This window comes from Chaetura pelagica, unplaced genomic scaffold (assembly GCF_000747805.2).
Source record: "Chaetura pelagica isolate M959 unplaced genomic scaffold, ChaPel_1.0 scaffold109, whole genome shotgun sequence".
NCBI lineage: Eukaryota > Metazoa > Chordata > Aves > Apodiformes > Apodidae > Chaetura > Chaetura pelagica.
In genome coordinates this window covers 9,256,592-9,278,211 of record NW_009970725.1, presented here as the reverse complement: position 1 = coordinate 9,278,211, position 21,620 = coordinate 9,256,592, and the positions used below count along the sequence as shown (strand labels likewise).

Sequence of the window (21,620 nt, the reverse complement as noted above, 5' to 3'; positions counted from 1 at the left end):
TGTTCCTGATGAAGATGAGAAATTCTGCTCTTGTGACTTGTCTGTCATGGCAAGTGCTGTAGAAGGGGGCAGCTCTTAGCTGGAGCTCACTGGAACTTTCTGAACCTTGTTAAAAATCTTTCTTCATCATTTTATGTCATAACACTAACGAAGAGCAAATTGCCGTAGGTGTTCAGTGATGCTGAAGTGCCTTACAGAGCTCCAGGGCACTTGTGGTGGCACAGCTGAGCTGTTCCCTTCTCAGGCTGAGTGAAGCTGGTGCAGGTGCCAGGTGAAGCTGGTGCAGGGGGGGGGACGGACCCTGAGCCAGCACCAAGAACCACACTTCAGAGCTTGCTTCTGCTCAAGCAGAAGGCCACCCCTGACACCCCAAAGTGCAGGAGCAGTGCAGGAAGGCACAGCATTGGATGCCTGGTAGGAGGGGCCTTTCTCTGCTCAGGTCAGGCTGAGTAGGGATCTGGACCTGAACTTCCCACATGCCAGGCTGGAGCACAGAACAGAGAATGCCCTCAAGTGTCCAGCTCTCCTGCTCATTAAATGACTACACATTCTGGCTACACCTGGTGGAAGGAAGCTTGCAAGTTGGTTAAGCCTGAAGAATTGGGGTTTGGTTTAGTATTCCTCTTGCAGTGCTTTACCAAGGAGAAGGAGAGCTCTTGTACTTAAGGGAAGTTACAGCAGATTTTCTCAGAAGTCATTTGTGGGCCTGACTGTGGTTTGGCCTAGTGGTTTCATCATTGACCTTGTACAAACCAAAATATCCCATGAAGCAAACAGAAAACAAAAAAAGCAGGCTTTATTCTTATGGTGTAATTATCAGTGGTGATGTAAGGATCTTGGATTCAAGTTAGTGTTCTCTCTGCTCCAGCTGATGATACCAGCACCAGTCAAGCAGTGACATCCTGTGGTATCACACTTGCTTCTCCCTGTCCATGCCTTCCTGCAGGAGGACACAAGTGCTTGTGTCCTGGGGCTCCCAGGACTGACCTGAGTCTGGGCTGGCTGGTTGTTGATAGACCCTTCTAATACTTCTGTTTTCCTACCTCGCAGCAAGGATGTCTTTAAAATACCTTAGGAAAACGAACAAAGGTAAGAGAGTTGTTACTGTGCCCTGAGAACCTAACGTGCTTTTCGATTGAAGGTGCCACCCTGTGTGTCATATGTCAAGACAGAAGCTCCTTACGGCAGACGATAGTCCGGCTGGAGCTGGAGGATGAGTGGCAGTTCCGGCTGCGGGATGAGTTTCAAACAGCTAACAGCAGCGACGACAAACCGCTCTATTTCCTCACCGGGCGCCATATCTAAGCTTTGCTAAGACACTGCTAACGAAGAAAGAAAGAAAAAAAAGACCTTTTTTTTAAAAAAAAAAAAAAACCTTTTTTTTTTTAAAAAAAAAAAAAAACCTTTTTTTTTTTAAAAAAAAAAAAAAACCTTTTTTTTTTTAAAAAAAAAAAAAAACCTTTTTTTTTTTAAAAAAAAAAAAAAACCTTTTTTTTTTTAAAAAAAAAAAAAAGTACAATCACTGTGGAGCAAAGTGCAACCGATATTTATCTAGACTGCTCTAGGGAATTCCTCACAATTCTGAAGCAGGCTTTATTCCTAGGGATGAAAATGCCACATCAGTTACGATTGAAAGCAACCTTGGATTCCAGTTATTTTCACATCAGTCTCACAGCTGCTGACACTGATCACACAGACAACCAAGCTGTAGGATCTAGGAAGAGGACATGATTTGGTTGAAGAAGAGTTGTTCTTATATTCCGCTGAGCTCGGGGAAGGAGCTGCTCCCAGCAGCTGCTAGTTTGAATGTGTTATGTGAAATGCAACCCAGCATGTGGAATTTATTGAGGATGTGTGGAGGAGAGCCCACTGTGTCTCTTCAGCTCTGTACTGTGGTACAGGAATACTCAGGGGTTTGAAACTACGATATAACTTAGATATTTGTATTAAAAGGAATAGTCTTGTTCTCTGTGCAGTGTTAGTTTAAAATTCTTAATTGTGTTATGTATTGAAACTGTCTTTAGCAAAATTTCCACAGGTGTTCAAAGTTTACTACTTAAACCTGAACAAATCAGCGGAGGCGTGGCAGGCACTGTGCGCACAGGTTCTCCTGGCAGCCTTATTTCCCCCCCTTAGACACCTCCTGACTCAAGGGACAAAGGAAATGATTCCTCCTAGATGCTCTCTCTTCAGTTAGGGGCCAGAGTAACTTCCCAGCAAAACACCTGCAGTTCCTCACTCTCATCCGAGTTCTCAAAACCCGTGGTCTGTCCTCCTTTGTGTATGGAGACAAGTCCCATCACGCACCTGATGCCTTTGCAGTGGGCCCTGTGCAACGTACCCTCTGTGTCCTTTTCTGTCACCATACCCATCTGTGGAGAAACACGCCAAAAAAAAATGCAGGAGTGCAATGCTGCCCAAGCAGGAGCTGAGAGAAACAGAAGAGATGTTACAAATAGCTCCAGAGGGGGTAGCTGAGAAGTCCCAGGGTGCTGGGACCACTCAGGAGATCCTCTGTCCAGCAGCAAAGAGCTTTGAAGGCATCACCAACCACTGTCAGCCCTTTATTTTTTTTTTATTAAGGTTTGGGGTTTCACATTGTTGTACTTAGGAGCATGTTACTGATCCTTGTTAAATTGTTGCAGAATGAACTCAGTACAGGAGCTTTTGCTTGTCAGGGTTAAATCCCAGCTCATGCTGTGAGCGTGGGTCACCCCACTCAGGTTTCCATATTAAAAAAAAAAAAAAAAAAAAAAGTAATAATCTCCATGCACATCATGACCCCTTTATTAAAAAGAAAAATGCAGCATGTTCTGAAAAATGATTCAGGAATATCAACTTACTCCCCTCCCCCCCAAAAAGAGATTAAATTCGCACGTCTTTATACTTGACCTGCAAGTCATTAAAGAAGGACCTGCCAAAGCTGCATTTTTGTGTTTTTTTTTAACACATAATGCTAATTAAGCAACCTTTTGTATCTTGTGAAGAGAGATGTTTACAGATGAAAAAAACATAATATATTTGACAGAGGAAAGGAAAATGGCTTGATATGGCTGTGTTAGCGTAGCTGAACTCTGCTGCTGTCAAGTTTCGCACATTTCAGATGAACAACCTGTTTCTGTAAATGTATTTTTTTTTTCCTTCAGACAGAACCTGCCTTATCTATTTTGACACTTGATAGAAGTAGAGATATAAAAGACGTTTCTGGAAGCTTTTGCTACACACCTGAATGTGTTCCAGTAGTTCTGGTTTTGCCAGAAGGGCTTCAGGCCGAGGCCGAGTCCTAGTGTGGTGCAGAAGCTTCAGGTGTGACGTTCAAAACTGGTTTCCTTTTTTGTTTGAGTATTTGATGTTTGCACTAAGTTCTGAAAATTCCAGGTGCTGAGACTATGATGAGGCATTAGCCCTCTGGTGAAGCCCTGCAAAACTGTCCTGAAGGTCAAGAATGCAGTCAGAAAGTCAATGTCCCACCTTTCCTAACCAAGAGTAAATCCATTTCCCTCACTCTCTCCCATGTGAGCATGAGCCTGGCCAGAGCGTCCCACACCAGCTCAGGTGTGCAGGCCTGTCCCCCTGAACACTTTTACTGGCTGCCTGTGCACCCCTGGGAAGGAGAATGTTCTTTCCCATCTAGATGATTCCTGTTCCATCTTGGTTCCCAGCCTCACCCTCAAGGCCGTTCTTATGAATGTATTCAGCCGGCCAGCGCTATATTTTACCTGTAGATGTTCTTGTCTATTCACAGGTTAAATTTGAATGTAAACTAAGATTTAAAGAATCATATGCAGATGCTTTTTTTTTTTTTTTTTTTTTTGCTTAACTTATGTAATTGCTTTTTTGTGACTTTTGGAAGAGGGTTGAAAATGTTGCTATCCTAGTGTAAAGTTTTCTTAACCAAAAACTTGGTGAATTTAGCTTCACTAGTCAGTCTACCTCATGTTATTGTTTATGAACTGAAACTGTCTGAAGTCGTGGCTATGGTATGTTTATATTGTGCTTTCATTAAATTTGAATATATGAAGTTCCCATTGCAGACTGGTGCCTCTCTGGTGCTTTGCACAGGCCCCTGCTCTTTTCTCTCTTCATATGCAGGGTCCTTGTCCCTGAGAACCTCCCCTCGTACTGCTCACATGAACCACAGAATGGTTTGGGGTGGAAGGGGCCTTCAAGATCCTCTAGTTCCAACCCCCCTGCCTAGGCAGGGACACCTCCCACTAGACCAGGTTGCTCAGAGCCCCATCCAACCTGGCCTTGAACACTTCCAGGGAGGGGGTATCCACTTCCCTGGGCAACCTGGAACTCCACTGGTTGATTTTATCGTGTTAGCATGGTGTGCTGCCTGTACCAGAGGTCTTTCACACTGGGTACTTGTGATCTGGGAGAGCAGCTTTCTGTCCAGCAGAGGTGCACAAGCTGTAAGTACCAACTTTGGGCCACTTTAAGTATAAGCAGTTGAAAAAATAGGCTTGATCCAGCCACATGTCAAGTGCTGCACAAGCACCTCAGCACTTTCTACTTTCCAGTCCCACCTGAGGATCTCCTTTGGCTTTTCTGTGAAGCCACACCACTGGTGTGACAAAGCCCTTGACAGTCTGCCCACACTGCCCTTGAAAATGACAAGTCATAGCTTGGAAACAGCAGCCTCTACAGCCCAGAAATCGCCACCCTTCTGCTGCTTCAGCTTTTAGTGCTCTGAACAACATTTTGGAGGGGCTGTTGAGTTCTTTGCTGTAGCTCTAGAAGAAGGTTAAGGACAGCACAATATAAGCTGTATCCTGCTGCATTTAGGTTCCAAAATTAAAATGAACCCTAAGTTTCAATTTAATTAAATCTTTCCCATCTTATATTAGGGGTTTAAGCTATTGTTGAAGGCTGCAGGCATCACCTCTCAGCTTACTGTAAGCCGTCTAACCAGGATGGTATTGCTACTGGGCACTGATCCTTGGGGTGTGAGGAAAATGCCTGGTCACAAAGGGAATTCTGATCTCAGCCAGGTACAAATATAGCAACTGTGTTGTCCAGAGACTGCTTCAAAATATGCAGCCCTCAGCCATAAGGTAACATTTCACATGCAAAACTGAGAGATACACTAAAGATTAACTCACACTTAGTACAGAGTAACTTTAAAAAAAGCTATCAAGTATTTTATTTTTAATCTATCTACATTATGTACAGATCGAGAAAGGCCACAGCAGTTTTTCAACATACAAACCCTTTAAAAGAGGAGAGATTTACAAAGGGGTGACAAGTATCAAAGTGAAGTCCACTAACAAAGGTATATACTCAGTACAGTACTGGAAGAAAACGAGTGCGCCGGCCCTCGGCGTTCGCGTCCCACCTTTTACTGCGACTGTGGGGGGAGTGAAGAAGGAATTTCCGGGGCTGCAGCACCGGACAGGCTCCCTCGCAGCCAGGGGGCACAGGAGGCGGAGGAGGCCCTGGGAGGGCCGTGCCCCTGCAGGGCTGCACCCTCACGCTGCTGCCTCCCAGTCAGGCAGGGCCCCTCCCAGCCCGGGCCGGGGCAGCAGCTCAGCCTCAGGCACTGGTATATCACCAGGTTAAGAACTTCAGCACGTACTCGTCTTTGCATTAGTTTTACAGTCCACTATGAACAATTTTTCTGCTGCATGTAAACATGACTAACTAGATAAAATACAATCAAACTTTTGTAAAAGTTAATAAAATATCTTTCTTTTAAAAAAACAAAGTTAGCCTATTACTGCATTGTTTACAATTTTAATAAAATAGTATACAACCTTTTTTGGTTGTTACCAGTCCTGAGTTCACTAATAAAAATGGCCCTGGCTTCTGCTGAAGGTGCATTCTGGCAGAAGTCTCCCAGTAAAAAGGGAATTCCTTCAGGAGCAGTTAAGTCTGGTGCTGTCCATTGAGGAAGTTGTACACCAGGAACTGGCCGGTGCCACAGTACTGTGTTGCAAAGAGTTTTCCGTCAGGAGTGGGGTCAGAGAAAGCAATTTCTTCTTTACTTAAGTATGAGCCATATATGAAGTTGCTCCTGTTTAAAAGGAAAAAATAAATAAATTAATAATTGCCCTTAGGAAATAATGCAAGAATATTCATGCTATTAGGGTGGCAAAGGCATTCAAAAGGAAGAACTTCTATTAAGTTTTATCAGCTGATGGTTCTATTTGCACAGGCTCTCCTGTCCTTCCAAACAGCAAGGAGAAGCACTTCCGCTGGGAGAGGTATTATAAAGTTCTGGTGTTTTAAAAGAAATGCTCACTAGGAGTTCAATTTCAGCGTTTAAAAAAAAGTTTGAATTAATTCCAACTACTTCTTCATAGAAAATCAACTGCCGGGACTGGCACCAATCACTAGGAATGGAAATGTAAGGGACAAACAAGTTAGGGTGCTGAAGGACCTGATGAAATTCTGTGTTCCTGGTTTGAAAAAAAACACCTGACATTTGGATGAGAGCATATCTTACATTAATTTAGAACGCAACCTTAAGGCATTAATTCCTAAGTGATACACTTTCAGCAATAACTACACAAAAAGGAAGATTCCATTTGCTTAACGCCTTCAGGAAATATTTCATGTATGTTTTATTCTTATTTGAAGAAATAGGAGAGAAGTCAAGGGATACCATTGTACTTTCCTGGATGGCTGGGTGAGCAAATTTAGAAAACTGATCTCAGTTCCACTCGGTAAGTGGAAGGAGAAATAATGTTCATCCTTGGGGAAAAAAAAATGCCCACTGAAGTTTTTTAGTTCCTATAAAATAAACTTACTTGAGAGCAAGTATGAACTACAATCACATCGATGCCTCCATTAGATCTTGAGGAAATGCAAATAACAACAAAATCCTTTGTAATTATCTGCTTTATTCCCTTCTCTTTATTTAGGAAGATGATTCTGCAAGATTCTCAGGACTGCCTGACTTTTTTGTTTGGGGACTGCAGGTCAGCTGTGAAAGCTCAGGTGAAACATGGCAGACATTCTCAAAATGGACTTAAAAGTTTGCTAGGACACCCTTGGCATTTTGAAGTCAAATTCAGCTGGCTACCAGAATCATGCCACTCAAACTACCTTTTGCTACAAAAAACTTTTATTTAGGTTGAAGTTTCACTGGCAGCTGAGTAGAGGTAACTGCTCACTGCTGTCAAGAAGCAAACCACACTCCTTTCCTTTGCCTTTTCTAACTTTCATGGCTTCTCTGTCTACACCAAGTCTAGAGCTCATCAGACCTTTCTACAAACCAGCCAAGCACCAGAATAACACAAAGCTCTTCTTGGCAAGTCTGTTTTCTACTAACATAACAATGAGCTAATGGAAGGCCAAACTGGCACCTGAGGACAGGAAAAGATGCAGCACACAGCCAAGAGGAAAACAGACCTCATCTTGCTAAGTCACAACAAACCATTGATTCTAACGATCCTCTAGAGCTGTAACTGAGAGAGCAACTTCTGCATTGCTCTGGGGAAGAAATCTTTCCTTTAGGAACAGTTACTAGGAAGCAACTAAATACACCATTAAAAAACAGTCAAATATAAACCAAATCACCAAGTTAATATGCTATCAACTTTACAGTTGATAGTTCAGATGGAACGCGATCCACTAGAACTTTCCAGTTGCTCCACTAGCCAAGCAAGATGCATTCTGCAGAGCAGAACAGCTTTGTTAGGATCTCCAAATACCCAAGAGGGTGAGGATTGGCAGACACAGGAGCACCTGAGTCATGAGCTCCCAGAAAGATGCAGCTAGCCTGGCACCTGGCAGAAACCTGACAGCCCAGCAGCAGTTAAGATTTAGGTAGCCTTTGGCATCACTCAGAACAGGCATTCCAACTTACTGAACATGTCACTGGAAGAAACCTAGAGTTCTGGACATTCCATACTTTTAACACTTACCTAAACAGTAGAACAGATAGTTGACTCTTTTTATGGATCCAGCACTTAGCATTCAGGTGAATACACTAATTACTAGCTACTAGCACCCCACAGAAATTGAAAATATCTCAAAAGGTTCAGTGAACCTGACCCAAAAAAAAACCCCAACAAAAAAATCCACAGTTGGAAGCCACAAGACTATATCAAATAGTTCAGTGCACTCATCTCTGTTCTTTCCCCCTTTCTACCTCTAAGGAATGGACATTCAGCCAATGACTAGGTCACAGTACTTGACACTCCGGTAATCTCACGCTTTAACCAAGGACAGTCTCATTTCCTTCACTCATCATCACCTCAGAGGAATTTACCCACGCCCACTGGCAGTCTGCTAGGCTGACTGACTGCAATTGCACTTAGCAGAAAGACTTCTATTAAAGACCTGCAGAACACCAAGGTTAGTTACTGAACTCTGCATAATGCTGGAACTGTCAACTTTGCTCAGATCTACATCCCCACTCTCACCAGCAGCTTAAAAATACAAGCTTGAGACATACAAAGCAATAAATCTCTTGGACCAAGTTCTACCTAAAACAAAGGCAACCGAGGAACTTTTAAAACACTACCTCAGACACTCTATCATCCGAGAGGCAACCTTCTTCCGACGCATCATGCTGAATACCCATATTCGACTAATCCCACAAATAGCAGGCTCTGGAGAAGTTGAACAGCACCAGGCTTTCTGTCTTTCAAATATGACTTTCTCATTTTCTGAACTGATTTCTGGAACCTTCTCTTCTATAACTCTGTAGCCCTGCAAGTGATGTAAAAAAGATTTGTTATTTTATAAAAGTATCACTGATGACTGGACAAAACAATAATTGTGTCATTTGTTTCAGTTAAACATAGCTACTTGCTAAAATACCTTACCAAAAAGAGAGTTTTTCTGTCTCCTTTAATTTCTCTTTAACAGTTTCAAAATTGGAACAGATGAGAAAAGAAACAAAAAAACCCCTCTAAAGCTTATCCAATTTAAAATAACAGCAACAAGTAATCAAAGTTCTGACACCAGTTTTTAGTGCTGCAAGTGGCAGCACAGCTTCTTGTCCTGCTCTCCACTGCACAGTTCTGCCCTCTGCTTCAGTTCACTGCAGAGATGCTTGACCCCTCGGTGATTCAAATCAATCCTACAGAGTTTCCACTCTTTCATCCATGTTGGATTTCTGCCATGCATGGAGTCAAAGCTGCTTGTCAACAAGAAAGAGGAGGGCCAGAGCTAGCATAAACAGAGCAGAGGAAGGAAAATTTGACCCTTTGGTTGCAGCAAGTTCTTAGATGATCAGGTCTGAGCGAAGTATGATACCATACATGTGTCTCAGCCACAGGTCAAGAATACAAAAATGAGTAGCTACATTTCACAATGGTCTGCCACCAAGTGTCTTTTCCTCTGTGGAAAAGGCATACACAGAATACTAATTTGCTAAATGGCTAGACATAAATTCTGAGGTAATAATCAAGTTTCAGAATGTTTGAAGAAAACAGTCACAAAGCACTGACACAGAGTGCCTTCCTTCAGTTCAGTCACTTACCCACTGGATATGTTCTGCAATTAAACAGCCGATAACTTTTTTGTCATTAGAAATAAAAAGGAGAGTTTTAGTTCTAGAGTAACACATGAGTGGAGCTTGCTGAAATCCCAAGTCATTGTCTACCATTTCTCTAATTTCTTCAACCTGTCAAAATAAGTTTAAGTGCTGTTTAAGAAACACAGGTAAATATTCATTTGCATAAAAAGATATATTTACAAAAACATGCTAAGGTATCTGAAACACTAAAAGCTATTCCAGAAGTTTAAAATTACCCTAAGCAACCTGCAATGCATCAGTCTGCACAAATTATTCTTAAATAATACTTGGCTGGAAACAGGGAGAGTAGACACGTCTAAGTCAGCTTCTATTAACTTTGGATTAGCTTTGGTAACCCTGGTCCCTGCCAGTAGCTCTATTTCCAGTCAAAGAAGCAACTCTTGTTTATTAATGCTAAATTAATAAAAATCATATTAAAAAATAAATTAGCAGTATTTTTATTTTATTAATTGGACTCTTCACCTACTTCTAAAAATAACAAACATGGCTCCCCAAAATTAGTCAAACACTAACAGAGAGAATGCAAGTAACGTGAGTGCGCAGAGTGTGCATAATGTGAGATAATGCAGAGTGTGGACTCTGATATTCTAGAAGTAAATGAGATCAATGCCAAAAGGTAGCTAGCTTAGCTGAATGTTTCCTGTTTGTTATCTTTTAAGTCTTTCAAGAACTAATCCATTAAGGATTCTGAGCAGATTAAAGCAAGCAGAGTGCCAAGGCGGCTAGAAAACTTAAGCATTTGTTGTAAAGGAATAAGTAACTGCTGTCTCTTTCCTCAGACTTCCTGCTCTTCCATCAGCTTTGCAAAGAGCAACCAAAACTAAAAACTGAAACTAAACATAAAATTAACAAAACAACATATTAACAAGTTTAGAACAAATATATAAACTCCAGCATGAGTGTAAACAAAAGCTTAGGTGTAAGCTGAGAATTTACTGGGCGATCATTGTACCTACAAAGGGGCGCTGAGACAGCCTCTGTCCTCCCATATCAGACAGAAATAAGGTGACCTTTCCTATGCAGGGCATGGAACAGCATCAGTTTCTTTAACACATGTTGTAGTTACATTAGTAAAACAAAACTAGAATTACAGGTGCCATGAATAGATGAAGTTAGTACTGATCAAATGAAAACTGTAGTAAAAAAATATCTTTAAAAATAACTTTTAAAAGGCATGGTATCAGTTACTCTCTACTTTCTCATCTAACCGCCAGGTACCAGCTTTTTAATGACAGGGCCAATTAGCCACATTGAAACTCTGGGTAACCACTCTTGATGTCATTCATCCACAGTGATGACAGCTGTAGATGCTCTTGAGTTTAACCAGACAGAACTACAGAAAACTCTATCTTAAATGACTTCATTTACTGCAGCCTTCCTTTTATTTGCCTAACTTAGGTATTTTAAGTAATTTTTTTCCACAGCCAATTTAGTAAGACATGATTATGCAATAAATATACTAAAATTAAGATAATACCAGCAAAGAAAAAAACCCACAATAAACAAACTTAACTGCATTCAATATTGTAAAGGGAAAATTGGTACTTTCTTTTGAACTCAGTAATTTAAAAATTCTGTTAGTCTAAAGAAAACCCACTAAGGTCATGCTCTCAGAAAGAGCTGTCTTAGGCATCAATTCATCAATTCTCTTGAGGTCCTTTCCAAACATAAACATTCTGTGATCCTGTCACAGTGGTACTGTAAAAAAGTACTTATTGGTCACAGCAAATCCCCAGCTAAACAGAATCAATACAATGCTAGTGAAAAAATAAATGTAATGACATATTAAGATACATGAACACAGGCTAAACAGCAAGACACCAAAGCACCCTGCTACTTCAAGTCTCCACTAGTGTATTGTGCTCAGTTTTAGAGAAAGTTTCAAAAGATGAGACATGCCACAAATGCAAATAATGGGGAGTATGACAATGATCAGAGCTGTATAAATCAGCAGTACAAACTAAATAACAGCACATCCCATCCATCTCCTTAAGGCGAAACAAGCAGAGCTTGTTCAGGCAGAAAAAGCTGTTGCAAAGAGGAAAAAGAGGCACGTTTTCTACAGCTGTGGCAGTATGACTTGCACTAATAAGCTTAAATTGCAGTATGGAGATTCTGCTGGCAGTTTAGGGAAAATTTCCTAATGTTACAGATAGCAAAGCACTGTAACAGTCTGAAGAGGTCAGAAAAACCTCCAGTGGCTGAAGTTTTAGAAACTTGCCAGATGCATCATAACCACAGCTCATCCTGCTTTGGGTGTGTGAATGGACTAGATGACTTTGAGGTAGATTTCCAACTAAATCTGGTTTTATCCATAAATCATTTAACTAATGGTGCCATATTCATGCTGTGTAATAGTGTCAATACATTTCAGTTTGTTTAAATATAATAGGAATTTTATATTGCATAAAATACTTGGCTGACATTCAGCAAGTGTATTTTTAAAAATGTTAAAAAAAAATATGATTCAGTTGGTTGATGCTCTTCTCACCCCTGCCTGTTACTCCTTCTCAGACTCCTCCTCTCCATCAAGAGAGCAGTAGCGCATCAGAGTGAAATGTCTGACCTCTTTGTGGAAAAAGCTACGGAATCACTGCAGTTTTGAGCCCACCTTCAACTACTCAAATATAAATTATCTAGTCTTTCTATGAGTATTCTCATTACTTCTATTAAAATATCAAACAAGTTCAGATATACAAATCAAGTCCTTTTCACCTTACCTTTTTAAGTGCATACTTTGGGTCATCGGGAAGAACCATTATTATCTTTCCATCAGGATATTCAGCCAAAATTCTCTCTTTTTTCCAACCCTAAATAAAACAAACATTTATCTAAACCATACATGAGGTGTACTTTCGCAAAAAGAAATTCCACGTTATTGTTCTATACACTGAACTAATGCAGAGACTTCACACTATTTAGCAGCTGCTTTGCTAGAGAAGAAAACTTCAGCTAGCTTTTTAAAATGAGCACAACAGATATAATATGATCTGATTTATACAATAGCCTAACTATATCTAGAAATAATTTGTGAAACCATCTTCTAAATTCCCAACTAGATTTTTTCCCCCAGGACCGCAGTGCAAACTCAAGTTTAAAATAGAAGTAGCAAGCTCAGCTCACATAACTGATTTCCAAACCTATGTAAAACTTCTTTTCCAAAGTCAATTGAATGGGAAAAATCCTAAGTTTTAATAAAGTATTTCTTTTTAACATAGTTACCTCCGCAAATACACACTCAGTTTTAAAAGTTTGGCATGCGAAAGACCTCCAGGAGGTTCTAAGTGAACTGATTGGCATGCAGTTGCCCAAAATGTAAGGAATAGCTTATTTTGTTACTGATCATAACTGTTAAAGCCACAAGAAGGATACTAGAAAAAATTTCATAACTACCTTCTAAGAATCTAATAGGGAAGGAGGCTACGTTGTGTGTATCTGAAGTATAAACATACTCAAAAAAATAGAGGTAATTAACTCTTCTTCAGATCCACACTCGTGGTGAATAATGAGCAGTACCTGCATGGAAAAAAACAAAACAAAAAAGCCACTTAAATCTAGTAAGATGGGACTGGTAGATAATAGAACTCAAGTTGCTTTGATGGGACCTAAAAATACTGAATGCAGAAGTAACTTCAGCCACTAAAAAGGCTGATCTACAAGTCTTACTCAAAGCAACTTCATATAAAAAAGCCTTTGAAGAAACAATATTGATGGAATAATTCTCATTGAAATCTGTACCTTCCCATAAAATAATGTTCAACTAAAGACCAAACAATGGAATATGGCACTGAATGAATGCCATATGTACTACTACTACTACAAAAAAGGACAAATTTACATGTTTAATACTTGATCTGTACCTCATTTTAATAACGCTGATTTTACTCCCTTATCCCAAACAAGATATGAAGAGAACAATTTTAGAAATTTATCTACTCACTGGCAGCCCTGGTACTACTTATGTACAATTTTAGCACCCAGCATGGCAATGGTTGCAACACAGACACCATTTCAATCCTATCTGCTTTTCTTCTCAGTATAGTTGCACTAAATACCAGAACAGCTGAAGATCCTATTTGAATTTTTATATATCATGGTCTGAACACAAAAGGACATAAACAGCAGTGTAACAATATTAATGTAAGCAGGAAAAGTGCAATTTGTGGGATTGTGACATGCCTTTTGAGACTGTTAGAAAAGGTGTAAATAAATTCAGGCAAGATTTACTACTCTCCAACTGCAAACACTGTCCTCTCTTTTTTGTCTTTTGCTGCCTGGTAATCTATAGACTATTTCAAACCAACCGTGACTACCACTTAGCAGATAAATGTAATGTGTTTGGTAACTCTACTGTTACAGAATCCAGAATGTTGCAGGCCTAAAGCAAAAAATTCAATTCTCAATTTTAGGTTAAGGCATTCGGCTAAAGTAACAGTATTTCCAACGAAATTAAATCTGATGGAAGAAAAAGTTTCTGAATGGCTTACTATTGTTGCACTTTTATGATACAGTGTATTAGCATAAGTTTAAACATTCCATAAAAACTCAATAACTGATTCTCTAATACTTAGAACTCATATTTTCATTGCCTACCTATGATTTTTCTTAAATTATTAGTATATTATGCGGATTGATCCTATTCATAGGACAGGCAGTTTCTAAAAAAGTATTTTGGAATTTATTCAGAAATATCTTTTAGATGAAGTTTTCCAAAAAGCTGCAAACCGTAAGTTTATCCAAGATTTGCAGTTAATTTGGTTTCCATCAGAGAATACATTTTAAAGTCATATTCCTTTGTTATTGAAGCAGCTCTAAGAGTTTCAAAATGAAAAAATAACATTTCACACAAGCATCTGCAGTATCCTTATTATTCAGTCTTACTAAGGAAGAAATTGTGCTTCCTATAAACCAAATGGAAGTAAAGCACAAGATAAGACACAGCTCTTTCATATTCTAACATTAACGCTGTTAATGTGCTATAGCTTCAACTGGGACTGATCCTATTAGATATCTATGATACACAGAATATGCTTTAGTACCAGTATCTTGCATGTGGTAGGAAGGCTCCCTTAACACACCTAACTATGGTTGCTGTTTTTTTTTTAAAGTATTTTGCAGACTGCTGTATTTTGTTTCAATCATTGAGAACTAAAGTAGGGCTCCTTCATTCACGCAGATGACAAGAACACCTCACTACAGCAGGAAACCAGAGCACTCCTCCTTGATACTGGGAGTTTGTGCCAAACAACACATGACCTACAGCCAGGAGCAGCAAGGCACATACAGCCCCATCACCGCAGCTGGGCAGACTGGTGCTGTACAGAGCCCCACTGGTGTGTCATAACTCGCAACATCCTCCTCCCATCTGTGTTTTGGCTCTTTATCCTACAGGTATTTTTTTGAGAACATAAGGCAACTTTGCAATGAACAGTTAATTAATTTTTAATCTACCTCCTCCCACTTCAAGCAAGAGTAAAATTTGCTCCTTCTTGCTTATTAAGATGCAATGGCAATAAAATTACAAAATAAAGAAATAATTCAAAGAAGTGCCAACCAGACAAGCAATTGCTACAGCACTGTGAAACAGTACAGACAGTAATTACAACTACACTGTGTGGTACATTGCTCTCACTGCATATTACACATGTATATAATGAATGATGCAGCATGTAGTTGGAAGATGGCTCAAACACTGGGAGCACGGTAGCCAAAATGCTCAGCACTCCATTTCACATGACCTGTGCTCTGCCTGTCAGTTAAAATAATATCTGATGTAGATTTGCCTTTAAAAGGTTAAGTGAGAAGACACAAAAGCCTGCTTCCCACGCATTTCCTCATGTTTCTGAAGTTCTTATGTAAGGGTAAGAAATGGGACAGCAAATCTGGTATTTTTATATTATACATATATATATATATGTATGTATATGTTAGTTCTGGCTTCTCTGCACTCCCTATTTCCCAAATGAATAGAAAATCAGTGTTTTTTTCTAATACTATTTTTTCCTCAAAAATATTGAAGCAGTGAAGAAACATGGCTAATACTGTATAATTCTTATCTTTCACACTTGTGAAATTTCCCCCTAATAATCAAGTTTAGTATGAAATTTTGTGCCTTTTTACCCTTGATAATTTTAGCAGAGAAATGCTGTACTGCTTTCCTCCTCCTGACTCCATCAAGTTACAGATATTCTGCCTCTCTTTCCCACATGCATACTACAGAGAATAAGGTTTTGGCTGTAATACATACTAAGACTCTTGAATGTAACTATTAAATACTACCTTCTCCTAAATTAAAACTAAGATTCTTACAGCAGATAGCTAATGCTAACAACTTTATTTGAAAAGTTTATTAAGCTTTTTATTGTACAGACACATCACTTCTGAAATTAATTAAAATTAAGACAACCATCAAACTTTCTATGATGACATGAAGTTCATCATCATCTTCAATCCTGATAACCTGTTAGCCTTAGGTTTCTAGAAGTCAAACGCTGTCTTTTGTTTGTTTTAATACAAAAATCCTAAGAACTTCACAGACAGGCTTGGATGCAATTATAACAGAATAGCAACTTAACACTTATCAAATTAGATCAAACAACACCTTCTTCCACTTTCTTCAGCCACAGATGTTCTCAACTAAGAGGATAAGCTTGAAGTACAAACACATTAGCTTCACTCACATCAGGCACCTGAATCCGCAGGCATTTTCTAACTTAAGTATTTGTCTTTGCAACTTAAAAACATCGTAAAAATAATGTCTCGCTCTTAGAAGAAAAAACTGCAGAAATATTAAATTGATACTACGTGGTATCACAGAGAGGATACACCATTTATATTGTGTGGTATCATAGCTAGAGGATTTTATAAAACTCACCATGTATGCATCCCATAAAGCTATCCATCCCATTGGAGTTAACACATGATATACATATCATCACTCAATGTGCACACATGCTAGAATGGTGTATTTTTTCTGGAGACTTTCAGATGTCTGAAACCAGAAGGACAGTGAGATAGATTCCTACATTTGCCTACTGAAAAGGACACCTCTCATTAATCTACTCCTGCTCCAGTACCATCCTTGACCACCTTACCTTATTGCTTACTAAATTTGGACACAAACTTTGCAGCAAACAGCACCCTTCAGAAAACTGCCTATCTTCTGTTCCCATATCCTGAAAACATCATGAAACTTGCCAAATTTCTCTCCACACAAGGCCAGCAATTTCCTTACTGAGCCTATCAGCCATTCATGACCAATCAAGTATCCCAATATCATCTTGTTAGCCTGTCCTCCTTCTGGGGGCATTGTGGAATTTCTAGAGAGCTAAAAAGCTCTTTTTTTTTTTTAACAGAAGAAGCAAGGTAAGCCTTAAAAAAATATAAAAAAATATATATACTTGCAGATGGTAAACAATTTATTATTCACATGGAAACTATCTTCTGGCTACTCAGTACTTTTAAAGCAGCTGCATGCAGGTAGGCAAGACCAAATGAAGACCATTTTCACAGTTCACAGCAAGAATCTCTAGCATGCTAAAGTATATAGGCTTTCTTTTTGTGATTCTGTGAAATGCATCATCAACAGAATTCCTAGGCATGTAACTAGACACTAAAAAGGGAGAAAAACTGAAAAAAATTCTTCTCAAGTCAGACTGGGACTGCATCATACAGCATGAAGAATGTCAATGACAAGAGAATGAAAAATGCTTCCAAGTTACCTTAGAACGGCCTTCGACAATTACATCTAATACATTAGCTACATAAAAAAGAGTATCTGGAGAGCTAATAAAGTAATGTACCAAGGTCATTAAGAACAGATGCTCCTCGACCAGAAAGTCTCACCAAAAAATTACCAAGACTTCCTGTAGTACAATTTTTATAATCCCATGATGCTACTGTCCAGTTAACACTTTCTGTCTAAGAAAGGAAGGTTGTTATAGTTTCAACACAGTAACTACATATAAATACCTAGAAACCAACCACATCACATCCCCAAGTCATTCTTCCAACAATCTCCACTAGAAACCTAGAAAAAATAGGATAACTAGCGATGATTCTTCTGGTGTTTCTGGATGACTAAGAATTAAGTCTTGGTTCTAAGAATTAGTCCTTGGTGTACTAACCCACTGGCAAGAAGGCTTACCTAAAATTCAAATTATTTTCTAAGAGGAGAGGAAGTTTCTATCACAGACATTACCACAGTACAATCAACCAAGAACTGCTGACTACAGATTAAATGTGTTTGAGACTTATCTATTTAGCATGGCAAAAGTTACTAACCATGCAGAAAACAGGAAGTTTCTATCACAGACATTACCACAGTACAATCAACCAAGAACTGCTGACTACAGATTAAATGTGTTTGAGACTTATCTATTTAGCATGGCAAAAGTTACTAACCATGCAGAAAACAGGTGTAAATCAAATTGTTACAAGCAAAAAAAATAATCAGAGAGGCATTTAAAGACTCATAAGACTCCCTCCCTTGCCTCTAACTCCACAGTTTCTGTTATAGAATAACCATCTAAATCATTGCTCTATAGCTGTCTACAGTGCGGCAAAATGTAACTAGAGTCTTAGAAGATTTCAGAGATAGAACAGTTTACTCATTGAACAGACAATACAAATAGTTTTCTTGAGTACACATTGTGTAAAGTTTTTAAAAGATGCCTAGCAACTGAGAAAACAACAGGGAAAGTTTTTCTCAAATTAAAAGCATATCTGACTTTACATATAGCTACAAGCGGTTTAAGGCAGTCCACTCTTTCATTTTTATTGTAATCATGTTGTTATTCTAGACATGCATGCAAATGAGAAATTTCAGCTCTTTCAGCTTTCAGAAGATTCAAATTTCCATGAAACTTCCCACCTACGTGAACATAGCAGCTTAAGTAACTACTGAACTCATCTGTGAGTTTCTGTCCCAAAGAACTACCACCATCTCCTGTAAATCATGTTACATCTTTGGTAACATGCAAGATCTGAAAGTACTTGAGTGCTTGGGAGGGGTGGGGGAGATGGGAGAGGACTGAAAAAGGACAAACAGGAACAAAATGGGGAAATGTGTTTTATGCTGCCCTTACAACATACTGTGTTCCATCATACTGTCTGCCCAGGCTCACCCTACAATGTAGCTAAGGTCTATCAGATTAAATCTTTCAAGAACATAACAAATACCAGAACTATTTACCAGATGGTTTCAAACACTTCAGCTATGAAGATGTTATCTTTATATTTGTGAACAGTGGGATAAAATTGAGCTTGAGACTTAAGAGCAGCTCAACAGCCATTTAGCACCTACATGAAATGAATTAGTGGCCTCAGTTCAGTTATCCTGGAGGTCTTATCTACTCGAGTGTAGAGTACTGAAGGTAACATGTATGATAAAGAAAATAGACTTTGTGGATTCTATACTGGATTTCAGACATGTGAACAGATATTTCCTGTAAGTCTTGTAACATCAGCTAGTGTGAAGTAGCTGATTTTACAATATACTTTAAATTGCACAAAAAAATTTACAACTGAGCTTTAATATGATAAATATACTCAGATAGAGCACGTGTAATAAAATTATGGAATAATACTTTGGACTTCATACTTAAAGACTACAATCGAACTATAAATTCAGTAAAGTTTCAATATACAATAAAGTGGTATCAGCTGAATTCCTAGCTTCTTAAGAAAAGGTAATTTAGAAGTCATCTAAGACTACACAATTACAAAAATAGTGCAATCAACTCTTTAGCTGACTACTAAGGCAACCGCTGCAAACACCGGTCATACTGAAACCTGTATTTATCATTTTCAGAACAGTGACATTCCTTTGTCTTCCTAACACGTTTGCACCCTCCTCCAGGATTGAGGAATTTTAACAGAAAGAATACAATGCAAATGAAACACCACTATCCTACTAAATATTTTTATATATTACAGATAACCTCTCTACCACAGCTCTAAAACCCAATTATTTCACAAAGTGGATTATTTATGGCCTATTGTGATACTGATCTATTAAATATGCCTTAATGCAATATGAATTTTAACTAGTACCAGCAAATAAAATATAATGCTTGTGTCTTTAAAAAGATGAAGTTTTCTTACCACATATCTTACAGCACTTATGAATTGGTTATGAAAGAGCAGATGCTGGGTTTCATCTTCTGGATTTGATGCAGTGTAAAGCATTCCACAAATATTACAGGAAATAGCACCAAATCTCTTCTGTCCTGCATCCTATTAAAAAAAAAAAAAAAAAAAAAAAAGCTATTTGTCAATTGCAAGCATAGCAAATACAGTTCAAAAGAACTTTAATCACACATTCCTCTTATATCTTCTGGAAACTCAACACAGAGGCTAAACTGGAATGAAACAGGAGAAAACAAGTAAAATAATTTAGAATTTAATATTTTAAAAACCCACACAGCTGTAAAAGGCAGAAGCATCAACCACAGAGCAAACATTAAAATTAGCTCCCCTCCCATTAGTTTTGAATAAATTACTTCTCTTTTATTTTATGAAATACAAAGAATAGACGATTCTTCCTTCATTACCCTATTTGCAGTAAATATAAGAAAATGTACATATCCAGCCCCACACTATCTGGTTTTCCCAATTGTTCTACTGCTTCCCATCTTTTGGTTGTGAGTTGTCTTGAGGTGGGCCAAATGTGAGCCAATTCCTGAATGTTTGGAAGGATATGATAAAGTTACAGAAATAGTATTTAAGATCAGCAAAATATCTGAAACAGCTGATCACTACCTTTTTTATGTTCTTTATGAAAACAAAATCTTTCAAGGCAATCAAATAGCATTATGCTTTTTTTTAACCCTCTCTTCATTGATTTAAAGCCTCATTTAATATACTCTCAGGATTTAAATCTTAACTCTTAATTGGAAACAGCTAACTATGATGCCTGAAATGTTATCTTAATTGCACAGGGCTCATAGCTTCTATTTTTCAGACACTGAAGAACAGCTACAATACAAATGAAGATCATAGCATTTTACTCATGATCCTTTAGGTTATCCTCCTACTCTATAACCATCCATTACAAACTGAAGAGCATTAATCAGTACCTATTATTTTGTTATTTTTACATTAAAACAGTGCTATTAATTTGGGAGTGTGCTCAGTGCCTAATAAATAGTGAAGTGTCAGGTGCAGGGAGTACCTTTTGCAAAGAGCAAAAGAATACCAGTTAGATTGAAGTCTCTAGCCAAAAAGGTATGTTTTAAGTTATGGCTTAATGCCCAAACAGGTTTTTTTTTTCTTTAACTACATTTGGAAATTGAGTTTATGTAAGCAGCAATAAAAGTCACTATTATTCTATTTATTATTCTATTTTAATATATATCACAAGTAACAGAGGACCAAAATGTTGGTTTATACTTTAAAATAGGATACTCTGTAAGCTAAAGAAGACTTGTAGGTGTTTTTTAAAAGTAAGTTGATCTGTGTACAAATTGGAAGTGCACAATTTGCAAGAAAACAGACCACCTGAACTTAATTTTTTTTCCTAAGAGGTGAAAATATTAATAGTAAAAAAAGCCTACTTTACAGAAGTATTTTGCAACAGAGCAAAAATGTTTACAAACAAGTTATTTACTTCTTCAATCTTCAAAGATATGTTTGAGTAAATCTAAGAGCTAGCTAAGTTCTTCACAGAACAACAACTTATTCAAGTAGTCATTAGTGAAATCTAAAATGTAGGCATCAGTTTCTTTCCAAAAACAGACTAAAGGTATAACTGGCGAGGCAAACTCAGGGTGGAACTTCTCTTTAAGAGCACATAGATGGAAATGAATCAAAAGAAAGAAGCTGAATCTGAGAAGTCACTGTTTCAATCATACACCAATTTATACATTTCTATCGTATACAGAATGAGAAAAAGGACTACACTAAGTTTCTTGAAGGAAAAAGAAAAGATGAACCCTGAAGTTAGATTTGCAAAGTCTGAGTAAGATGAGGTTTCTAAAAGAGTAAAAACTGAATCAAGCACATTTTATTTTACTTGCAGACTTCTTTTAAAGCAGCAATATAGTTCAAAACGAGGTGCCCCTGCGGCCAGCAAAATATACTGCATTTCAACGGTTTATACATGAAAGACTTGAAAAGGTAGTTCAGC

At 38.3% G+C, this 21,620-nt stretch overlaps 2 protein-coding genes across 2 annotated transcripts in view; one reads left to right on the top strand and one right to left on the bottom strand.

Annotated features, from left to right (window-relative positions):
* The window catches only part of GREB1L (growth regulation by estrogen in breast cancer-like), a 63,580-nt gene extending 62,275 nt beyond the window's left edge, over positions 1 to 1,305 (top strand). The window contains exon 32 of the mRNA XM_010006843.1: positions 1,142 to 1,305. Coding sequence (XP_010005145.1) covers positions 1,142 to 1,305 — 164 coding nt within the window. The remainder of the gene's footprint in view (positions 1 to 1,141) is intronic.
* A 4,222-nt stretch (positions 1,306 to 5,527) lies between these two features.
* The window catches only part of ESCO1 (establishment of sister chromatid cohesion N-acetyltransferase 1), a 30,309-nt gene continuing 14,216 nt past the window's right edge, over positions 5,528 to 21,620 (bottom strand). Inside the window, exons 6-10 of the mRNA XM_010006842.1 lie at positions 19,598 to 19,729; positions 12,214 to 12,303; positions 9,437 to 9,580; positions 8,474 to 8,661; positions 5,528 to 6,016 (exon numbers count right to left, since the gene is read on the bottom strand). Of these exons, the coding sequence (XP_010005144.1) occupies positions 5,869 to 6,016; positions 8,474 to 8,661; positions 9,437 to 9,580; positions 12,214 to 12,303; positions 19,598 to 19,729 (702 nt within the window). The 3' untranslated portion in view covers positions 5,528 to 5,868. The remainder of the gene's footprint in view (positions 6,017 to 8,473; positions 8,662 to 9,436; positions 9,581 to 12,213; positions 12,304 to 19,597; positions 19,730 to 21,620) is intronic.